We start from the raw sequence: 17,462 nt of genomic DNA on the forward strand, positions 1-17,462 counted from the left end.
TTTATTTCCTTTTAGTTTAATTTTCATCTACAGTTTTCTTTTAAGCTCGAAGGGCAGTTTTTTCGATTTTCAAAAGACAATTTTTACCCTCAATTTTTTCACACAATAAGAGGAGTTATTCAGAAATTCCATGTGTATATGTTATTTGCACTTCTACATTATCATTATAAATCATGGACGGGCTCGTCCTAAAGGGATTTGCATTGATCAAGTCCACAAGATGGACGGGTTCACAAGAAAGTGAGCAGAAATTAGTCCATAAGTGGACGGGCCCATCTTAAGGGGTGAAGATTATATCAAGTCCACAAAGTTGACGAGTTCATCCTAAATGAATGATTTGTATTTGCAAAGTCCACAAAGTGGATGGGTTCATCCTAAAGGGGTTTGTATTGATCAAGTCCACAAGATGGACGGGATATCTCCTATAAGGATGATTTATCTCCAATAAATGTCCAGAAAAGTGGACGGGTTCTAAAAATTAGTCCACAAGTGGACAGGTTCATGAGAAAGTGAGTTGAAATTAGTCCATAAGTGGATGGGTCCACCTTAAGGGGTGAAGATTATATCAAGTCCACAAGGTGGATGGGTTCATCCTAAAAGGATGATTTGTATTTACAAAGTCCATGAAGTGGACGGGTTCATCCTAAGGGAACTAAGTGGACGGATTCATTCTATGTGGTGATCCAAGATTATGGACTCCATAAGACGGATTCACCCTATTGGATGACCTAGGATTTAAAATTATACTCCACATAATGAACGATTCAAAAAGAAAATTATAAGGAGGACGGGTTCATCCCAATTCAACATAGTTGATGGATCCAGGAAATAGTAGACAGATTCAAAAGATCACTTAAAGTAGACGGGTTCGTCTTACATTATTAACGTATATTTGATCTACAAATTGCACGGTCCAATGCATTATATTCATAACAAAAACTAGACAGTTTCGTCCAAAGAATTAAAATTGCAAATTCAAGGTAGGCGAATATTTTGTGAGAAAATAAATAAAATATTATAAAAGCCCACAAAGGGGGAAGTTTAGATACAAAGCAATGGTTAATTTAAAACTATTCCAACAAAAAGGATCTTTACATTTAAATAAGAAAATAAACAAGAAAAATTAAAGATTAATCCTAAGGCGCCGAGTCCTCTCCATACTTCCTCTCCCCCTCAAGTGCACGAACATCATCCCCAACGAATTTTGCTTAATCTACGGGAGTCTCTCTGTCGCCAAGGGGTTCCGTCACCATGTCATTGGTGAACAGATCGTCGGTACCCATAGAGGAGATGGGTTGAGCTGGAGTCTGAGGCTGGGCGTCAATGTTGATGTGGGAAAGGTCGAGGTTTGGGAACGAGGTTTTGACCTGACGGATGCAATCATCAAAACCGTCGGCAAAGGAGCTGTCGAGCTCCCTAATGAGGTCATCGGAGTAGTGATATTCCTTTATTGCGACATCTTTAGTCTGATGAAGTTGACTTTTGGCATTTGAGATTTCTGCCTCTTTGTCCTTGAGAGTTTTCTTTAGAACTTCAACTTGTTCCTCTAACTCTTTTAAGAGTTTCTTGGTCAAGTCTAGCTTTCCTATTTGGATGTTTTTCCAGGCCAGCAACTCTTGCACCTCTGTCTCCTTTGTGCCCAGCCTTTCTCTCAAATGACCCAACGTCGTCTCATTAGATATGCAACGATCCATTAGCCCTTTCATCATGACCACCCCCTGCATGAAACAGAAAGATTAGAGAAAGACAACAATATGATGGAACAAATAAAAGCGACGGTATACATACCTGTGCAAGGCTATAGACTCATCTCCCCCATGGCCTCTATAGCATGGTTGCCTAAGTCAAAATAATTGTCGTCTTTGATGATCGACAAGATCTTCTTGAGCGCATAGCTAGAGTTCTCACGAAGGAGGACAGGGCACTCCTCGGTGACATGGGCAGGGCCCTTCATTAGGCCCTTCCCAACTCCTGGGCCAGGCTTAGACGGTAACTTTACTGGAATCTCATCAGCGTTAGGCCTCGTCATCACCTTTGGTTTCTTAGGTGGATGGTCAACCTTGTCTGACGGTTTCGTCTTAGTTGACGGATCAGCCTAGCCTGTCGCTTTGGGAGGTATTTTTCCCTCTCGCTTCTTCCTTGCAGCTTATTGCTTAATGTAAGCTCTTCTCTTGTTCTCTTCCATTTCTACATAAAGGTTGACGAATAAAAGGGGTTAGATAACTTGAAACAAGTAAATTAAAGTGTTTGGGCAACGGACTTATGTTGATGACTTTGTGAATCGTAACGACGGGCGGCCGCAGTTGGTTTAGGATCATCACAATACCAATGAAGTGTGTCTAAGGTGACGAGCTTAGCCCACGACCTCTTAGATAGCTTGGTTTTTTTGTGAAAATCCTTTCCAAGAAGCTCCACTGCTCAAGTGTGACTTTTGGACGATCTCGGCTGCAATAGGAGACGGTTAGAACATCACAAATGTTAGAAAAGTAAAAACCTCATGAAGACGGGATACATACCGGACGGGGGCATAATGCCCTATGTTTTGTCCACGGGCATATATTCTTGTTCACCCGGGTGACACATCCATTTGTCACCTTGGATAAAGAAATAGCGACCGTTCCAGTTCCTGTTGGAATCAGGGGTGTCGCACACGAGCCTAAGCAATGAGCTCCTCGACACGAAACTGTACATGCCTTTTGACTGTGTGATTTCAAATGGATGGTAGCAATGGAAGAACTCTTCCACCATCATCCTACGTGCCCTATCAAACATCACCCCGTAGAGCACTTCAGCTCCTAGAAATACTCTCTAGGCGTTTAGGGAAATCTCAGTGACAGCCAGTCCAAGATACTAGAGAAGATGATGGTGAAGAGCACTTAAAGGGAACCTAAGCCCCACTTTCAGCATTTGCTCATATACACCGACATCCTCTACACCCTTGTAATAAAATTTTTCCCATTTAGATGAAAGATGCATTGGAATGTTGACGGGTATTTGGTATTTCTCCCTGAGTGTATTGAAGTGACATTCTTTGATGGATGAGTTGAAGTCATTTATCGTCCACAACGGGACCATAATGAACTCCCTGAATCCATTAGGGCCTATGACGGATTGGACGGGGGGCTCATCATTTCCTATCTCTTCGTTTGAATCACTTTCCGATCTGTCTCAGTCCAAATCATCATCCTCCTTCGTGGAAGGTGAGTTGGCGGACGGGATCCTTTCTTTGGAAGAGGTACCGGGGTTGTCCTGACCTAACAGATACACCTCATCGTAGCCCGCTCCCTCGCGGACACACAACTGTTCACTCAACGCACTAGACATCTGTCTCCTACACATGACGGGCAAACCCTAAGATTTTGATGATTTACATAGACGACGGATTGGCAAAATTTAAATAAATGACAAGTAAATTCAACTTAAGATAAAGGGTACCTATCGAGTGAGCAGAACAGAGAAGGCAATCAAGGAATGGGCGACAGAGCACTAAGTAGATGGTAACGCCAAATAGATAGTAGTGCCAAGAAGACGGTATGCTATTTGGTGAAGTAGACAGAAACACTCTGGCTGTAAATTTGTTGTAGAAAGTGAAAATGAAAGATAAAGGAGTCTGTATATATAGAGGTAACGGCACGAAAGACAAAGGGAAGCTTCGGTTTGAGCAATTAACCATTAAAAAGATGCCACGTGTACCTACGACATTTATAACCCTAGGCTAGCCTGTCAATCAGAGCGCATCTCCCAAAGTAAAAAATTAAACCATCACTCCACGGATTCGTCCTAACATTACGGGACGGATTTGTAGAGTGAAGGGGCAACTGAAGAGGGTGAAATGAACGTGGATGATCTCATTCTATTGGATCAAACACGAGTGACGATACCTTTTGCCTAAAATTAGGATGATAGAAGAGGACAGATTCTCTCTGAAGGACAGACAAGAAGATGGATGGGTACAATGCAGATGGTGATAGGGTCACGTGACATCCACATGGTGTAAGATTGTCCTCAAGGTGACGGTTGCAATGTGGACGGCGATAAGGTCATGTGACCTCCATGCAGTTTAAGTAGTCCTCAAGAAACTTAAAATGGAAATATTTTGCGCTTCACGATTAACCCTAATCAACAAAATCGCTATATGGAAAGGATCGCGTAAAATACGTACTTTTATGAGGATCTTCCTTATAAGGAAAAGTTCCTCTTCCCCAAGAAAGAAAAAAGTCGGTTTTACACTACTATAAAAAACCCCCCCCCCCCAAAGCACTCCCAAGCCAAGGTACGTATAATTTACCCTAGCTCTGACACTCTAAAGTTGCGAAGAGTTCTCTAACTTAACCTTCGGAGGGTATTTGGCCGGTACCACATCGGTACTCTCCTAAGGTCCTTTTGTTTTGTGTTGTGCAGGCATTGTCTTGAGCACGTGAGGATCGTGTGACTAATTGATGATTTTCGGCATCATCTGTAATTATTTCCAACAATAAATTTTATAGGCTGTTGGTGTTGGGGTCTCAACAACAAGATAGGAAGAAACATGGTGTGTTGTGAGAGTGGTCATTTTAGGTCATTCAAGGGTATTTTGTGGTTTAAGGATAATTTTGGCATTTTTAGGTGTTGAGATTATTTTCAATCATGGTGTTATTATATTAATTTTGATTGTTTCTAAAAATGTTTATAAATCAAGTATATCAATGTTATATTCTTAGATTATGATTGGAATATAATCAATGAATTAAATATCTTTATCTTATATTGTTATAATGTGATTACATGAATCGAAAATTACAAAAATGTAACATTACACCTTGATATAACATTAAGCGAACCAAACATTCCCTTAGGTTTTTGGGGGAGGAAATTGGCTAAGGGATCCAAAGTTTTGTGTTAAGAGGTCCTTGGTTTTCTTTGTACATAATAAATATGGGTGTGAGAGATTGACTTGTTCTAGATGTTTCTTCTTCTCAAGCGCTTACCTTCGAGCAATCCCTTGCATTTTCTGTGCTTCATGGAATTTAGGTGGATATGAGCTGAACTCGAGTCTCGAGCCTTGAGGGTAGGATAGATCGTGCTCGTGCTGCTACACCCAAACCTAGTCTTTTTCTTTTTTTTGAGAAACCAAACCTAGTCCTTGAAGTTGGCCGAACGAGACGTTGCCCATTGGCTGTGCGAATTGGGCTTTGGGCCTAGGGAATTTGATCCCTCCAATAATTTTATATATGCATTTTATTACAAAGCATGTCTAGATTTGTTGTCAATGAAAACATTAATATTAGAGCCTCTTCTCAATGCACCACCTGTTTTCATAGCAATTCATGGTTTTTTTTAGGTCAATAGACAATGAGCCATAATAATTTATGTTGACTCTATAAACCTGTCCACATTTTATTGTAAGCCAAAGCTATCTAACAAATCCAAGCAATTGCCCTATTTTACAAAAAAAAAAAAAAAAAAAAAAAAAAAAAAAAAAAAAACTAAAAATTAAAATCAGGAAAAGATTTAATGCGAGTGCCAAGCGTTATTAAATTGAGATCATGGATAAAGGCCGTGAGATTAGACATTACTCTCGACTTAGCCTCATCTCCCATTGTTCTCTCATGTAACCTCTTTAATCTGTTCTGCATCTCAGTGTCTTCCATTACTCTTCTTAAGCCTTCTTCAACATCTTTTCGTCCAAACCCATTGAGTTGCAACCCAATTTTCCACACTTCAACAATGTACTTATTATTTATGAACTGGTCCCCTGCCACTGGATAGCACAAAAATCGCTTTTGGCATTGTATGGCTTCCATTGTTGAATTCCATCCACAATGTGTAAGATAACACCCCACAGCCTTGTGTCGCAACACTTCCATTTGGGGAGCCCATGAAACTACTTTGCCTTGAAATTTAATGGCCACTCTCTCCAAATATCCAATTGGTAGCCCTTCACGCCATGTTGACCCTAGCACCCATAGAAATGGCCGTCCTGATGCCTCTAGAGCCAATGCTAGATTCTTAACTTTACCTTCTCCAATAGGGCTAACCCAACTTCCAAATGAGATGTAAATAACAGAGCTAGACTTTTGCTTGTCTAGCCAATCTAAGCAACTCTTATCTTCTTCCCAAAAGCTGGGGTTCTTGGACATTACATGGTTAGACAAAGGTCCAATACAGAACACACGTGGATGATCTTGAGAGGTTTTGACCGATTGAGCATGTTTTCCATCTATGTAGTCATCAGGAAGGGAATTCACTAGGAGCCATCTAAGAGTTCTTGATCGATCCAAGGTTCTGGTCCAAAATTTGAATCTTGCTTTTCTTGCTGGAAGAGTTCCAATCAGCCATGGTAGATCTTCTGTAGATAGCATTGGTTGATTTGGTAAAAAGCAAATTCTACCTAGATGTTGGGGAATTCCTGCCACAATATCAAAAATATCAAAAAAAGATTATAATGTAGTTAATGGGTCCAAGATTTTTTTTCATTGAGCAACATGCCCATATTTTTTGAACAAGAAACAAATAAGCGTATGGCTAAAGATAATAATAGAATTTAAAAAGTGGCCAATTACAATAGCTAAAGATATGACTATTCAGAAAAATTGCTAGACCCGCCAACCCGCCTGACCCAATCTATGTAGGTCCATTAAGTGAGGTAAGTTGGGTTGGGTGGATTAGATAGATAACTTAGTTGATCGGGTTGAATAGCAGGTTAAGATATTCTAACTTGTCACAATCCAACCCGCCCACGTGTGTGTGTGTATATGGGTTAGGTTCAAGTTACTCTTGATGTAATTTTCAGTAATGTTACACCACTTAATATTTTTTAGTTAGATGTAAATTTTGATAAATCTACCGTTGGATTACATTATCTTTGTATATTTTCTATGCTTACAAAATTTAAAGATGATCAAAGATTAATAACCATATCATCAATTAATTATTTAAATTCAAGTTTTTGTAGTTTAAAAAATGCATAAAAGATGAGTTAATGGATCGAATGGTAAATTACATTCGATTGGCATGAAAATTGGCGTGCATATTAAGAATATATAGAACAAATAATTCAACAGTTGGATTTTCAAAATATGAATTGGATAACAAGTTATTGGGTGGTGTAACATTACTTAGAGCTACATCAGATGTAACTTGAAATAGAGGGTTGGGTTCAAGTTACACCTGGTATAACTTTAAACAATGTTACACCACCCAATAACTTTGTCTGTTGTAAAACTCTATTTCACATATGCACCCCCTTTATTTCTCTCATCTCTTTCTCTTTCTTTTAATTTTTTAATTTTCACATTTTTCTTCCCTAATAAACTCCAGTCGCTCTCTCTAAGATTTTTTTTATTATTCTTACTTTATGTACATGTCTAATTTCAGATTCTTAAATGTTTTTCATTTTAGTGCGATAAATTCAGTCATTCTAAAAAACATTACGTAATATTTGTAATTATTTTAAATAAAAATTGCAAAATTTTCTTTTCTTTTTTGACTTGAGAGAGTAAACAATTTTCCAATTTAATTAAAATAATTTCATCTAGTCAATTGAATTTGCCAACTTGTCCAACCCACCAAGTTGAAAACGTTAAAATTTTCAACTGACTAGCCAGATTTATAGATTGGGGGGTTGGTGGCGGATTGGAATTATTCCAACCCGCCATTAGCGGATTGGTTAAAAATATTACCCTCCACTCGCCCAACCTAACCCATGCACATCCCTAACTAAAGATATATAAATGAATTAAGTTGAGCTTGGAATAAATTGACATTTTTCACTTACAATATATTAATGGGATTTATTTTCTTAATTTTTGAAAATTATATTAGAATGTATTCTCTCTCTTTTTTTCAAGAATGTATTCATTTTTATTTTTTGATAATCATGAATGTATTCATTTAGTTGAGCTTTATATGATAGAAAAAGTTTTTTTTTTTTTTTTTTTTTTTGAAGAAAGTGATAGAAAAAGTTAAGCTGGAATCATGGTATTGACAAAAAAAATTAATAATAATAAAAACGTTTCCCTTAAAAGTTTTTAGAGACTAACTACTGTGAAGTTCTTAAATTTCTATTAATTTCTTTGAAAATAAGTGAATTACATTTTACCACAATATTAACATTTTAAAATTTTAATTATATTTAGGTATCTATTTAAATTATTGATGATGTGAGAAAATTTGATTCAGTCTCTCTAAAAATAGATGATTAAAATTTTTAGGGGTACTTATTGAGTACTCTATAAATGCGTACTCTCCCCTCTCTTATAATTGTGGTCTCATTAATTAAATTTATGATGGGACTCACAGTTTATGTGAGAGGAAGATGTATGTATTTATGGTACTCCCATAGTATTTAATAGGGGGGGAGAGAATTTCAACCTATGAAGTCCTTTCCTGATGATAGATCTTTATTATCAGTCCAAAACACTGATCAGTTTTTGGTATAGGCGGATTAAATCTCAAATCTCTTATACAACTAATAGAGATTTTACCAGTTGAACTAACTGGAACCCACCATAGTATTCAATAATTTTCCAGTTTTAAGAACTTTTAGAATGAATTTACCATAAAGCACTAGAGAATCTTAGTCTAAATTGGGAAATTATTGGGTTACAAACAGAGGCACTGTCTGAAGGGCAATAATTCGTGAAGATGAGTTAAAAATGTAACTTCGCACATGCAATATGCACCAGCACTCAATCATCTTTATGGTACTGGTCAACGTACTTCTTATTGAAATCGTTGAAGCACGTTAGTTATGTTATGTATAAAGATTTTCGCATGTGACATATTCTAACAAATCACCGACACTTTTGCCGCCGACTTCTAATGATAGCCAACCATCAGCACTCCACAAAAAGGGTTAAAGAAAGGAAGTGAGGGACTTATGAGATGTGAAAAAAATTATAATTTTTTTTTTTTAATACATCAATAGTTGGAAGTAATTTGAACTCTTATGATTTGTTTGGATTAATGGAGAGCAGAGTAGAATTGACCTAAAATTAGCCTATTTTCAGTTAGCTTTATTTTATTCCTCTCCACTTACCCTCCTTTTCCCTTAATCCAAATGAGCCATTAATATCTTTGTTAGAAACACAGAAAGTGCCAACCAATTAAATTACAAAACTCGTAACATATTTTTCATAATAAATTGTTCGACATAATGTAACTGGTGCTAATAAAAATTTTGTTATAAGAGATTCATTTAAAGTTGATATTTTTCTAATTAAAACTTATCACATTTCTAATTGGAAAAAAAAAAAAAGAATTTATAATTATATCTCCCTAAAATTATTCATTCTCTAATTCAATAGTGAGATAGGCAACTTTTCTTAACAAGGCCCACAAATATTTTATAATCCCTCTCAACATTTGACTTCAAATTTTCTTATCTCAACATATGCCATGCGCTTACAATGTCACCTAGGAATAAAAATATATTAATCTAAAAAGAGGTTGCAGGTAATTAGTTACTAACCTGTATCAGAAACAAGACCTGTCCGGACCATGTCTGGAATGGCTGCAATCATTTCATACGCGGCAAACATGCCAGGCCAAAATCCAGCAACGGGGACTCTGCACCGATTGGCTACTTCAATAGCCCATGATGCCAACAAATCAACCACCACACATACAACTTCACCATCCTCAACAAGCTTATGAATCATGGCTTCCAAATGGACAGGCATGTTTTTCTCCATAGCCATTTCAATGGCAAAGAAATCACGTGGGGTGTCCTTGTCTAGACCATCTGGTATTGGCATGCACAAAATCTGGTCTTTTGGTTCCGTACTTGATGCAATCTGATGGTGAATGAACTCTGGGGTGATCAGGATTGTGTCAAATATTCCACGGTTGTGGAAGGCAGAGGCTAGCTTAAGCATGGGAGTAACATGTCCCTGTGCTGGGTATGGAACCAAAATCATCTTTGCTTTCTTTGTGCACTTCACATTACCCATCTCTTATTCCCCTCCTATGACAAATCAAACTCAACTTCTATTCTGTATATGTGGTTTTTTGTACGCATTCAAGCCCTCTAACCAAATCCCAATATATAGAAGAGAGAGAGCGAGTCAACTGAGCATGTGCCCCAACACGTGCTGAAATACGTTATAAGCCAACATGGCCAGTCTTTTCTCAACAAAATGTTACGTAAAAGGGTGGGAATAAAATTCTAGGATTTTTATTGCTTCAGAATTTTACTCACTAGTTACGTGTAATTTTGCCCAAGCATAATTTTAGGATAATTTTAGGGAAAAATGAAGATTCTGCCAAACTAACTTAATTATATAGCATTTTTCTTAAACTCAAGTTTGTCAAATTCAAGCTCCAAATGAAATTCGAGTTTACCAAACTCAAGTTCCAAGTATTATATTTGAACAAATTATCAGAAAAGTTCATAATACTTAAAACTCGAATTTGACAAATTGGATATTATATAATTGAATAAATTTGGCCAGATGTGTTTCTCACAACTTTTCATTAAATTATGCTATTTGGCAAAACGGCCCACTGATCCCTCTAGAGATGCATTAAATGTAAAGGAGTACAAATGCTGTACAAAAGGGTGTAATTAAAATTTAAAAACAAGGTGTAAAGTTCTATCCAAAGGAAAAAAGGTGTAAGTTAGGCTAAGCGGCACCTGCCCATAAGTTTTCTGATTGAGGCATGGGAGCTTTTTTTCCAACACATGACGTGATAGCATTTCATGTCACATGCTTCAACTTTTAAGTTGCCTATTTGATCATCCACTTATTTGCAATAATAACTTCCTGCCTAATCAATCTTTAGGTGAATGGGTCCTAATAAGTATTCACTCAGCCGTAGAGGCCATATTTTATGTCTATATATTTTGCACTTTCTGGTTCCTTTTTGGATGCAATAGAAAGAAGTTTCTTTATGTATCTTTTTGAAAATTAAATTAGACGCACTGGCACTGACACAGAAGAATGAGTTTTAAATTACCTTTAGACACCAAAAAGAAAATGCTATTTTCTATTTTGTGAGTCATGCCAGTGACAGAAGCAAAGGGATCGATTCGATCCATGAGAAGATTATGACTCTTAACTCTTATTGATTTCATTCCTTTATACGCATTTGAGTTGTCTATATCTTTATATTTTTTGAGATAGTTTCAACAATAACGTTCAATCTTGATAACACCATAAGTTTTTGGTATATGTGGGGACGAACTTCAAATTTCTTATTTCACAATTAAAAATTTTACCAGTTGAATTAACTGGAGCCCACTATCTATATCTATATTTATATTTATATTTATACTCTTTAGTCTTTGTTACTATTTAAGGAGCTTTTAAGCTATGAACACTTATTTTTTTTGAATCTTGAATATCCTAAATATCCCCTATAGGTTTTTAATTAAGGGGGATAAATTTGTAAAATGAAATCTCACAATTTAAAACTCCCCACTAAATCCACATTCTCATAGTTTACAACCTCCTCATCTCTTATCCTTTTTGAAATTTTAACTTACACACTCTATTTTCTCTTCTTGCTTCTTTTACCTTCTCTTTTATTCATTGTCGGGGACGTTTTGCGACAAGGGCCAAAAATGCAAGATTAGTCCAAATCTCCCCTTAGGTTCTTTAGAAATATTTATTTGTGGAGAATCAAATCCAAAATTCCAAATGTATAATGAACAAAAGGCTAATGGTCCTTTAACAAGAGAGAATTCAAAATGCCATAATTGAAATACAAGAAAATGCAAAAAAAGTGCATAGGTCCAAAACTTTGACCCACAGTCATTGAGAAGAGGAAATTGAAAGAGATTGTGAGGAAAAGAGGGAAGGTTTCCCTGTACTCATATTTCCATCCCCAAACTTTAAAATTGTGAGGATATTGGCTGGTTGAATGGACTTTTGCTCTAAAGTTGAAGAGAGACTCTTGTATTGTTTAAAATGTGGTTGCTTTTGAATTTGATTGAGGCCTTTTGTATTGAGTTTAAAGTGCTCTAAGTGACTGAGTTTTGGTCAATAAAAGAGACTTTGAACCCTAAGGTTTCAATCAAAGAGATTATGATTAGATTTGCTCTAATTGGGTTAGAGGGTTGGCTTGCTTTTTGCATCATTTGGGAAATGAAATGGCCTAAATTCATGGGCTGATATTTCCTAGAGATGGTAGGCCCTTGGAGGCTGCATTTAGTTGATGTAGCAGACAATGCTAGCCATTTAGGGTCAGTTACATGTTTCAGGCAGAAAAACTATTGAGTAGAAAAGTTGGGCCACAGTTAGCTAGAGCATAAAAGCTCTTTTAGGGTGGAAATTTAGGGTACAAGACCTCCTCCATGAGCTTGAGGTGCTACCAGTGTCTTTTGCTCACTTGCTAGCACGCATGACCTAGACTCATGCAAAAGGTCCAAAAGAAACTGACACAAACCCTCTAAATGTCACTCTCTCAATTTTTTCAATATGTCGCATGGGCTTGGGCTATGCTTAAAAGAATAATATATAATATAATACATGAATTGAGCTCATAAGGAAGTCGAGCTTGGTTGAATCGGGTTTATAAAAAAAATGTCACGAAAATGAATATCAACATTCATCAGAAACAGATAAATCCCTATACGCATTTTGAACAAAAAAAAAAAAAAAAAAAAAATCTCTATAAGCATTCAACAAACTCAAATTCACCACACATTTCAAGTGCATGATTATTAGTCCAAAAGGTATGTTTCTTAATTAATACAAAATGTGATTCCATTATGTGAAACATTTTCTTTAATATTTTGTTCTACATGTGATTCCATTATGCGAAACATTTTCTTTAATATTTTGTTCTACTTTGTAAACTAATTGGTAAATGGATGAGACTCCAACAGAAGCTGCGTTCAAATACAAGTTGCATTTATTTCTTCCTTTCATTGGGGGTTTGAAAACATAAGAGCCAAAATATTTTGTTCTACACGTGATTCCATTATGTGAAACATTTTCTTTAATATTTTGTTCTACTTTTAATTGAATGTGAGATGAGAACAAAGTTTACTCGATTTGGGGAGAAAAGTTTTTAAAATTTTGAAGGAAAATTATTATTTTTCAATATGAGCTAGGGCTTATCCTGATTAGACGGTCTACTCTCGGTTAAGCTCCTGAGAGTTAATCTAAGTCAAATTTGGTCAAAATTGACAAAAAGTTCTTAAAACAATAGATTTGATATAAAAACATGAAAAAAAGGTGTGTTTGTGAAGTTTTGAGTAAATTCAACCTTCAGTCAACTCTTGGTCCACTAGGGGTGGTGTGGTCTTTTTGACTTGAACAAACATTTTGAGTGCTTTGGATAACTATGATGATTTAGACATTTCCACTATCCCTTAGTAAAAATATGATTTAAAAAAAAAAAAAAATTCTTGAGATCTAGCACATAAATCGAGGTTGATAAAGTATGGTATTAACAATGTAATATTTAATATTTAATTAAAATTGATAGTACTTGAATTATTTTCCAAAATAAAATGAATTATTTGAAGATTTAACTAATCAATTGTCAAAAATCAAAAGCCTCATGATTATAAGAATGATATCTACTTTGTTAACTAACTAAAGTTGAAATTGACCATAAATGTATATTCGGACTGAAACAAAGACACAAAAATATGGCAAGTCCTGTTAACGAAAGATTTAACAGCATTGCCAACATCCCATCCAAAAAAAAAAATAGCATTGCTGACATAAAAGAGACAAAAGTGAGATGTGAACGCATGAAAGTCAGACAAAGGCCAATATCATGCGTTGTATACCATAAAACGTGCGAGTTGTTCGATCGCGAGAGAAATGCACAAGCATACACAGCCATACACTTTTCTTCTAAAAAGAGAAATGCACAAGCATGCGTGGCCCAGAAACAAAAAAAATGCAAGCATATGTGCACGTGTTTTACATGCTTTACATAAAAAGCGTAACTTAATTTTGAAGTTGTCGTAGGTTGTGGTTGTGGAACCGTGGGCTTCTCCCAGCCATCAATTGAACAGGCAAAATACGCGCATTATGTCATCGACGGCTCAACTTTTGTAAACCTATAAGATATATCTAGATTTTCTTAAGCTTGCCTTAATATATTCCACCAATTTTAACACAAACTTTCACAATAAATTCAACAAGGCTATGTTTGGAAACTTGCATTTTGTTAAATATATTAATAACGCAATGTGTTATATTATGTTGTATATGCTAAAGTGGATGCGGAAGGTGAAACATAGAATATGAATATCGATAACACAAGGGTTACATGGTTCAGCCTTGTTAGCCAACGTCCATAGAGGAATCCCTTAAGGACTACATTTTTATTATATAAGATTGTAGTACAATAATCTGTATTACAATGAACCCTAACATGAGTATATATAAACGACTAAATCTTAGACTACTAATACAAGTAGTAGTTGGCTTAGGCCTATTACATTGGGCTAATATGTTTAATATATCTCTAACACTCTCTCTCAAACTCAATGTAGAAGTTCAATGAAGGCTTGAGGTTGGATAAGCATGAGAAGATCCCTTAAAGATGCCTTGAAGAATGCTTTTGAAGAAACAACGATGAAGAATGTACCAATTGATCAATTTTGGAGCTTCAAATGAAGAAACAGAGTCTAAAATCAGAATCTACACAAAAAACTGAGCAAGATAGGCCATTTTAGAAGTTTTAACTTTTGATCAAAGGTCAATGCAAAAAGTCAAAGTCAACAAATGAGTCAAAGTCAATGGTCAAGCACTAGCCACGGTCTACGGGTCAGATCCGAGAAATCTAGGTCAGGTCAATCCAGTTCAGCAGAATCAATGATGATGTGGTGCTAGCTTTTTGACGTGGTGAGACTTGCATGGTAGTGACATGGCTAGGGCTTAGCTGGCTCTTGCTGACATCAACAAATGACGTCATGGATGATGTCAGAAGAAGGCTAACGTAGTTCTTTGGCATCTAAATGACGCGTGAATGGACTTCGTCCAAGTGGCACGTGAGAGTGTGTGTAGGGTTGTATGTGTTCCAGATTCTCTGGTTTTGTAGAGTGGTGGATACAAGGCATTCATGGCAGCTTGTGTCCAAAATCCGATCTGTGGGTCAAGAATCCTTGGTGGCACGTGGAGTAAGAATCGGAGCATTGACCGTGCATGGGGGCACATGCTATTGCCATTGGAGACCAGGTTCTTAGGTTTTCATTGCGAGAGGCTGTGGAGCACTCTTGTGTGGTTGGTTTCATCAGGCGAAGGTTGGATTTGCACGAATTTGAAAGGGGAGGCATGACATGCTTGAGAGATTAAAGACTTGGCGGCAAGACAGCACCTAATTGGAAGACCTCATCGTAGCTCGCTCCCTCACGAACTGATGATTGCTCACTCATCGTTTCTCTAGATATCTATTTTCCTACAAGTGATGGAGGTATTCTAAGAACCTAAGTTGACGGCCTCTCTAAAAAAGTTAAACAATTAACTAGGAGAGACAAAAATAAAAGAGAAGGAAAAGATGACTTACCAAGTAAAGTAGACTGTTTCCTGAAAGGTGACGGTCTCAGCAAAAGGATGGTAACAAAGGCACGATGATGTGAGCAAAGTTCTTGAAATGACGAGTTCTCTGATGATCAACAATGATGAAATAAGAGAAAGTGAGGAAGGAAGAGAGGTATATATAGGATAAAAAATGCACAGAAGACGAAGCAACACCCTCGTCCAGAAACAAGGCCAATTGGCTTGAGCCACGTGTTCTGACATTTATTAATGGCTGCTCAAGGAATCAATCAATAAATACCCCTTTAACTATATATATATATATATATATATATATATAGATAAAATAAAAGAAATACAAATCAAACTCCATAACCCGTCAGCTAGAACTGACGGGGTTATGGAGTAGGGGGCAACTGATAAGTAGAATTCTTGAAGTAAAGCCAATGAACTTGTAGTAGCTAATGACTTTGCTTACATGCCTGTAAACGACTCTAAAAGATTGACAATCCATCTCGAGACTGGCGGTACGCCTAAGAGTTGTCAGTGTATGGAATAGAGATGACCTTAAGGTATTGATGGAAGGAGAAGTTGACGGGTTCAACATGATTTTTTCTTGATCTAAATGCATAAGTATAAAAGGAAATATCTTGTGCCCCACGCTTAACCCTAATCAAGAAGACTCCTACAAGGAAAGGATTCTGCAAGATACGCGAATTAAGGAGGTTCTCTCTCACAAGGAAACATCTTCTTAGCCAAGGAACTAGTGTCAATCCTACTCTACTATAAAAACCCCAAAACCCTCACAAACCAAGGTACGCATAATTTACTCCAACTCTGGCACTCTAGAGTTGTGAAAAGTTTTCTGACTTAACCTTTAAAGGGCCTTTAGTCGGTACCGCACTGGTACTCTTCTAGGGTTTTCTTTGTCTTTATTTCGCAGGTCTTACTTCGAGCATGTGAGTATTGTGCGACTTACTGACGATTTTCAGCATCATCAAATAGATAGATAGATAGACACACACACACACACACACTAGTTGCTAAACCATGCGATGCATGGAAATAGCTATTGGATGAGTTTCAGGAAAAAAAAAAAAAAAAAAACCATTTTTTGAGTTGGAAGTAGTAAGCAAAAATGCATAATTTTTTTTTTAAAAAAAAATGATATTGAAAAAATAGCACAAAGTTTTACTAATTAGGAAAAAAAAAAAAAAGCAATGTTGTTTATATATATAGATGCATGAGAATAGCTACTGGATGAGTTTCAAGGGGGAAAAAAAACCATTATTTTTGAGTTGGAGTAGTAAGCAAAAATGTATAATTTAAAAAAAAATGAAAATGAAAAAAATAGCACAAAATTTGATTAGTTAGGTAGAAAAAAGCAATGTTGTTTTATATATATACACACTAGTCGCTAACCCGTACAATGCATAGAAATAGCTATTGGATGAGTTTCAAGAAAAAAAAAAAAAAAACTATTATTTTTGAGTTGGGAGTAGTAAGAAAAAATGCATAAAATTTTTTTTTAAAAATGATATTGAAAAAATAGCACAAAGTTTTATTAGTTAAGTAGAAGAAAATAATGCTTTTTATATTAGTTTTTTGTGGGAAGGAATAAAAGATAGAATGTTGCATCTCTAGTTTATATTAGTATATACAAGGTAGGTTGTAATATATATATATATATATATATATTGGATATACCAAAAGGTGCATATTGAAAGATCATATCTCTTCATATTGGATATATCAAAAGGTATCAATTGAAAGGTCATAACCCTTCATATTAGATATATATGAAAATGTGCCTATTGACCTAAAATGTATCTATTGAATGAAAACGTGCCTATTGACTGAAAATGTGTTTATTGAATGAAAAAATGCATACTAACTGAAAATGTACACCTTGAATGAATAAGTACCTATTGAAGGGTCATAATCATTTGAGTATAAATAGTGGTTTATATTCATTTGGTAACTTTTCTCAATTTCTTCTCTTTCATCTTTCTTAGAAACACAAGAAAGTCTTCTCCA

At 36.0% G+C, this 17,462-nt stretch overlaps 1 protein-coding gene across 1 annotated transcript; it reads right to left on the minus strand.

Annotated features, from left to right (window-relative positions):
- Window positions 1–5,443: 5,443 nt before the first annotated feature.
- LOC115987546 (UDP-glycosyltransferase 82A1-like) lies at window positions 5,444–10,003 on the minus strand. Its single transcript, XM_031111119.1, has 2 exons — window positions 9,452–10,003; window positions 5,444–6,388 (listed from the first exon to the last, which is right to left on the minus strand). Exons 1-2 carry the CDS (start codon window positions 9,930–9,932, stop codon window positions 5,466–5,468), a joined length of 1,404 nt encoding a protein of 467 aa, XP_030966979.1. The 5' UTR covers window positions 9,933–10,003; the 3' UTR covers window positions 5,444–5,465.
- Between the last annotated feature and the right edge of the window lie 7,459 nt (window positions 10,004–17,462).

The sequence above is a fragment of the Quercus lobata genome, chromosome 4 (genome assembly GCF_001633185.2).
Source record: "Quercus lobata isolate SW786 chromosome 4, ValleyOak3.0 Primary Assembly, whole genome shotgun sequence".
In the NCBI taxonomy this organism is placed as follows: Eukaryota; Viridiplantae; Streptophyta; class Magnoliopsida; order Fagales; family Fagaceae; genus Quercus; species Quercus lobata.

Coding starts and splice junctions, on each gene's coding strand:
- LOC115987546 (XM_031111119.1), bottom strand. CDS start 9,932: ATGGGTAATGTGAAGTGCACAAAGAAAGCAAAGATGATTTTGGTTCCA. Junction 6,389..9,451: donor AGGTCTTGTTTCTGATACAG/GTTAGTAACTAA, acceptor ATATTGTGGCAG/GAATTCCCCAACATCTAGGT.